At 42.5% G+C, this 6,202-nt stretch overlaps 1 protein-coding gene across 1 annotated transcript; it reads right to left on the bottom strand.

Annotated features, from left to right (window-relative positions):
- Nucleotides 1-1,042: 1,042 nt before the first annotated feature.
- On the bottom strand, nt 1,043-5,116 carry LOC115173686 (thioredoxin-interacting protein). The gene is made up of 6 exons (XM_029731993.1): nt 4,613-5,116; nt 3,976-4,051; nt 3,732-3,879; nt 2,898-3,257; nt 2,293-2,595; nt 1,043-2,181 (listed from the first exon to the last, which is right to left on the bottom strand). The coding sequence occupies exons 1-6, from the start codon at nt 4,866-4,868 to the stop codon at nt 2,134-2,136; spliced, it is 1,191 nt and encodes a 396-aa protein (XP_029587853.1). The 5' UTR covers nt 4,869-5,116; the 3' UTR covers nt 1,043-2,133.
- Nucleotides 5,117-6,202: the final 1,086 nt, after the last annotated feature.

The raw sequence follows: 6,202 nt of genomic DNA, 5'->3' as shown, positions 1-6,202 counted from the left end.
TGTCCTTGTTAAACTTTGACACAAAGTAGTCTGTTTCATCCGAGCATTTTTTATAGTCAAAATAATCCATTATGCTTTTTTTTAACTCAAAAACAAATTGTATGAGCTCAGGTCAATGAGGCCTACAGGCCGCAAATAGAAGTTCAAAACTTGTAATGTTCACAAGAACTTAAGTTGATAAGATCTAACACATTATAATCAGCTATAATGAATTAACATGAAACAAACACAATAGGGGGGTTAAGGGTCACATCCTGTGCAAGGCTTAGGGCTCTACTCAATTCTCATCGCAGAAGTTCAACTATACAGCGTGATTGAAATTTAAAGGCAATGTTTCCACTTTAGCGGAGACTGCGTTCATATGTCGGCTCAATCGGAAGCTACCTTCACATTTCTATCTGGAATCTAACGCTTCAGCTTTACAGATTAAATAGAGCCTTTAGTTCTGATAATATGAATATAATATTGGGACTATCACAATAGTAGTTTGTGATAAAATGTATGTGCCCAATTTTTTGGGGGGAAAGGTAGCACATCCAATAGTCGTGCAGCGGTAGTTCCACAAGTTCAATAAAATAAACTTCAGTATTAAGGGTTAGGAAATGGAATTTGGTAGAACCAAATATTTCAGAAACATTGTAAATACTAGGGGCTGGAATCAAGCCACTTTAAAATGTAAAATATAATTTCCCGATTGAGCTGACCATGAACGCAGTCTCCGCGAACGTTGCCTTTAAATTTCAATCGAGCTAGATATACAGTATATGTTCCCGGAGTAGCCCTCTACATGCTTGTCACCACTCAACCATCTTCAGAGGATGCGTGTACTCAAAACTTGGCCTCTACTGGTTGACCGAGCTATAGCTACTCATAATTTCAAATATAACGCAGATCTTACATAATACTGCAATTCAGGTTGAATCCAGTCACAGGCTTTAAATTACAATTCCCTTTCAGAGAAGGGATCATCTCTAGAAGCAACTGTGGCTTGGTACTGTTATTGCTTGGCTATACAGTGTAATGATTGTCATGTACCACATGATTTATTGCAACCTTTTATTTATAGAAAAGTCTCATACAAAAAATAATTTCCATTTACAATATGCACAAAATATAAAAGATGCATTGCATTCTCAGAGATCAGTTTTACAACATTTATTCAGCTTAGGCATCCCACAGTGAAACGCTTTCTAAGATAAACTCAAATATATTGTCAATATTTTCACACAAGGTGCATTTCCTCGATGTCTTATGCCCAGAATACTCCCATTTGTCTTGTGATTCAGCCCTCATTTGAAATACAAAACAATTTGAGCCCTTGCTAATATGGAGGTGATACCACAATATATCGGTGTTTGATTTGGAGACACTCCCAACATATCAGAAACATTCAAAGCAAAACACGGGAGAAACAAATCTAAACCATGAGATCTCCTATAGGCAGTTAGAGCAATATGCATCCATAAGAAAGTGCAATACCATAGAAGACACTGGTACAGAATATAGGACTCTGCATGATTGTCCTTGGGAAGATATAATGTTCCTCAGATGAAATGCCACATTTGTGAAATACAGGAATTATACGGAATGACTAAACACCATGAAGAACAGACACCCAACAAGCAAAGAGCTTATTCATAATCAGTCGGGGACTTGTCAACAAATGCTTGGCCCCAGCGGGAAACTCATGGAGATCACATGGTTTATAAAGGACTATAAGATCCCTCTTAATTTCTTAACAGTCATCTCTTATGTATTAAGAACATTGAGGGTATTGGAAGGAGCAGCTTATTCACACCAAGACATCGCAAACCATGAAGTCTGCAGTGTCATGCTCAGGTGCAGAAACCTGAACAGCAACAGTCCAGGAGGAAACAGAACAAGATCCGCTTAGGTGGTGCTGCAAAGATGGCCGACAGCGCCGGCACAAGAAAGACTTCAGCCTCTTGACCTTCACATCCTCTTCTTTTCTTGATGCAGGGCCGGCTCCGATACCAGACACCACGTCACTTCCCAAAGTCTGTCCAACACTTCTCCAACATTAGTTTGGATATTCTGCTCCTTTTCAAGTGAGCTAAGTGCCAGAAGTGGCCCTTGTACAGTGGACCAGAGTTCTGGAAGCACTGAGGTATTTCAGCAGACCTGCAGCATGCGAGTGTTGCCATTGAACTCCTCATCAACCTGTAACCAGCGAGAGACACTTGTGTTAAATCACCTGCTCATCAATTCAATCACAATAAAGTATCTCCATGATGGTACTAGTTTATCTGCATTTATTTTCAAGACACTCACCTCAGAGTAGGCAGGCAGGGGTGGGAACTGGAAGGCTGAGGGGTGCATGAAGATGGGGCTGTCATCGCCGTCGTAGTCATTCAGCAGGGGTGTGAGGGGCTGATCCAGGCGGCAGTCGCGGGTGACATCACAGTAGCTGGGGGGAGCAGAGGGCATGCGCAGGGACACCCAGCTGGCTGAGGCATTGCTGACCGAGCCGTCTGTGCTGCTCACGCTGTTGGTGCGGCTGCCCAGGCCGGCTGTGCCGATGACCAGCGGCAGCTCCAGGATCAGCTTCTCGCTGCCTGGGATGTGCATGTAGATCTGGAGGAGAGGATAATAGTTAGAAACCAGACTTGCTGAGTGGCCATTTCAAAAGGCTACATGTCTTACTAGTGCGGACACATGGCTCATCCTCTTATCTAATTGAAGTAGCATCGGATTTAGAGTAATGAACATACTATTAAAAGCACGTCTATGATAATTGCAAAGAGTTAGTTTAAAAGGTTGATAAATACACTTAATTTCACCAATGAAAGTCCATTGCTACTAGAAACGGCTGCTTACCACAAAAAAACATTAGCACTATCCTATTATGCTAATTCGAGGGGGATCAAGATGCTCACCATGAGGGCGTACTCCACACGGATGATGTTGCAGCCCAGCATGGAGGGCTTGATCTTGGGCACACGGATGGTCTTGCCCTGCCAGGCGTCGCACATGCCGGAGATGATGTGGTTGCCACGCACAGAGGAGAGCTTCTGACGGAAGACCTTTGTCCTGCCATTGGCCTGGTAGGTGTGCTTGGAGATGATGGCTGCCTTGGGCACCACAATACGTGAGCAGGTGTTCTCAAACTTGGCACAGATGCAGATGTCTTCGCCCTCACAGAACCCCTTGCGATCGATCTTGGCATTGAGGGACACCTGGCCGTCGGGAATGAACATGCAGGTGACCTTCTTCTCCTTCATGCCGCCTGTAGGAGACTGACGAGGGAGACAAAGAAACTGGTTACACAAGGGCTCACTTTAACAGATGTTTAACAATGCTTTTGAGATCTCTAATTCAATATATATATTCCTTCATGTTCACAAATACTAAGTTTTCGAAAGTGTTTAAAGACTTCTAGGACCTATGACTTCAATTGCATGAGGTCAAATCTGTCCATGCTTTACAAGGGAGACTGCTGAGCAGGATGAGGCACAGGTGCCCAACCTGAAGCATCACATCTGGGCATGTCACTCGACTGTAAACCCAAAGGCTGGTTGAATTTAATGCTCAAGGGAAACACCCGATACAGACTGCTCACTCTTAATGCTTTCAGATTGTCATATGTTGTGTATCAGCAATACCATTAAAAGGCGAGTTTCCTTACAGAGTTCAGGTGGCTAGTTGGCTTACACCTCAGCTATTTCTACTTTTGCAGTTCAGGTTTTGTGATAAGTGAGAGATGAACTCACCAGCAGATCTGGGGTGTTCACATCCAGGGGCTCCTCCACCTCAAAATGCTTCTTGCACTCCAGGGCAGGCTGAGCTGGCCTCTCCATCAAGGCCTTGACGAAGTACTGGACATAGCCAAACTTGCCTTTGTAGGAAGACACAATCTGCCTGTGGGGAAAGAAAAAAATAAGGCAGAGCCACATACAGAGGAAGCTTTATATTGTATTAACTCAATAAAATACAGGCCAATGCAAAAAGACTTACCCTTGCTGGGGGAGCTCAAATCCAAACATGTACTCGTACTTGTTGCCAGGTCTAAGGATAACTGATCCATCATGATCTGAAAATTTTAATAAAGTGATTTAATAATGGTGATTTGCCTGATTAGTGGAAACAGCAAGATACAAAGTTGCTTTTTTTAATGCTAGACAGTCAGCTATGTTAACTTCTAAAGCCTAGTGTTGGAGGTTTGCCAAGGACACCATGCTACCCTCAGCCTAGTACTGTGAAACATAGATAAATTCTTGAGACCTCAGAATGGGATTCCCTGTATACACTCCACATGTACTACTCAGCCACTGCTGCCAACAGCTTTTGCGTTGGCCAGTCATTCACTCCATGAAATTCAACTCTGAAATCATTGACTACTGAAGTAGTAGACAGTTTCAGATTAAAAACAGCTCATAACTGCTAGGTAAACTAACTTAATACTTCACATGATTCTGTAATTCGATCCTTACAGCGACAGTCACATTTGAAATGCATGTAATAGTCACAAACTGATCGTCTACTACAGTAACTAGTCATCAGCACCATATGGGTATCTACTTGGCTAACGTTACACTTGAAAATAAGTTCTTTATCATATTGATTTTACGGAACAATTCAATGAGGATCTTACCAGCTGGCTGGTCAACAAGTTGAACAACTTCTTCGTATCTCAAGTACTCATTCTCCTCTCTGCATTTCTGCTTTCCTTTGGCATATTCCACTTTGGCGCATCCAACTCCGAGCACCCTCATAGCCGAGACTCTGGTCACCTCCGCTACTTCCACCACGATCCTCCCGGCTACTTTGTCTCCACTGCAGTAGAAAGCCTTGCTAGCATCGCTGAAAATGACCTCGAAAGTCTTCACTCTCTTTGGCATAGCAACCATGTTTGCTATTTAGTCGATATAAGTCTAATAGTTACACTGCAAGAAGTTCAGAGTTATTCCAACTCCAAATCAATGTTTTGTTGTTCAATAAGACGGCCAAAGTCAATATAATGAATTGAGTGAGGTTTAAAGAACTACGACTGTGAAACAGGGCAAAAAGCTTGCTTTGGTGTAAAACTATCCTCAAGTATATCCAGCCTACTGTCACGTTAACTTTAGGACACCTACAAACAAAGGAGGAAGGCGCAGCTTTTATATGAAGAAGCCAGCCAGTGATTTACCAGCGTTGTTGATCGCTTCAGCTGAGCATGTGGAAGCAGAATGCACAGCATGGCACAGCGCATGAACATCGATGTTTGTGTCGTCTGTAACCAATCAGCGCCCGGGAACGGCGCGTGGACACCTCGTGCCTGAGAGGATAGAGCGAGTGCTCAGCAGCTGTCACAGAAGAAGGGCTTTTGGAGGAGTGGCTAGATTCTTGTTTGTAGCTTTTTAGTCTGTGGTCTTTTGGAGAGCGAAATTAACTTCACAAGCCTGGGACAGGAAGGATAACTCTTAAATATACTATTAGTATAGTTTTTTTTTACAGCCCCGTCGAGGTACGTTTTGTTCAGATTTGTCCCTCCTGGGAGTGGATAAAGAAGTGTTATGGCACTACAAACTACACTGAGTGTTCAAACAATTAGGAACACCTGCTCTTTCCATGACATAGACCAGTGGTTCCCAACTTTTTTCAGTTATTGTACCACCAACGGAATTTTGCTCTGCCCAGAGTACCCCTAAAGTACCTACCCCCTCATGTGCATTTTACTAGTAGGCCTATGGTCTCAATGAGTCTTCTCAAGTACCCCGTGTGGATAGGCTAAGTACCCCCAGGGGTCCTAGTACCGCTGGTTGGGAACCATTGACATAGACTGACCTGTTGAAAGCTATGATCCCTTATTGATGTCATCCGTTAAATCCACATCAAGCAGTGTAGATGAATGGGAGGAGAGAGGTTAAAGATGAATTTTTAAGCCTTGAGAGAAAACGAAATCAAATATTATAGGTCGCATACACGTTTAGCATTAGTTATTAATGGTGTTGCGAAAATGCTTGTGTTCCTAGCTCCAACAGTGTAGTAATATCTAACAATACAAAACAATACACACAAACCTAAAAGTCAAAGAATTTAATTAAGAAATATTAGGATGAGCAATGTCGGAGTCCGGAGAATAAATACATATATATATATATATGCAATACCAGTCAAAAGTTTGGACACACCTACTCATTCCAGGGATTTTCTTTATTTTAAATATTTTCTATGTTGTAGAATAATAGTGAAGACATTA

The sequence above is a fragment of the Salmo trutta genome, chromosome 34 (genome assembly GCF_901001165.1).
Source record: "Salmo trutta chromosome 34, fSalTru1.1, whole genome shotgun sequence".
NCBI lineage: Eukaryota > Metazoa > Chordata > Actinopteri > Salmoniformes > Salmonidae > Salmo > Salmo trutta.
This window is presented reverse-complemented; position numbering and strand designations above follow the sequence as displayed.

What these genes read in the sequence shown, in the direction of transcription:
- LOC115173686 (XM_029731993.1), bottom strand. Translation starts at nt 4,868, where the DNA reads ATGGTTGCTATGCCAAAGAGAGTGAAGACTTTCGAGGTCATTTTCAGC. An exon ending in ACTTGTTGACCAGCCAGCTG is followed by an intron (nt 4,052 to 4,612) that starts GTAAGATCCTCA and finishes TAAAATTTTCAG; the next exon opens with ATCATGATGGATCAGTTATC. An exon ending in CCCTGCCTGCCTACTCTGAG is followed by an intron (nt 2,182 to 2,292) that starts GTGAGTGTCTTG and finishes CGCTGGTTACAG; the next exon opens with GTTGATGAGGAGTTCAATGG.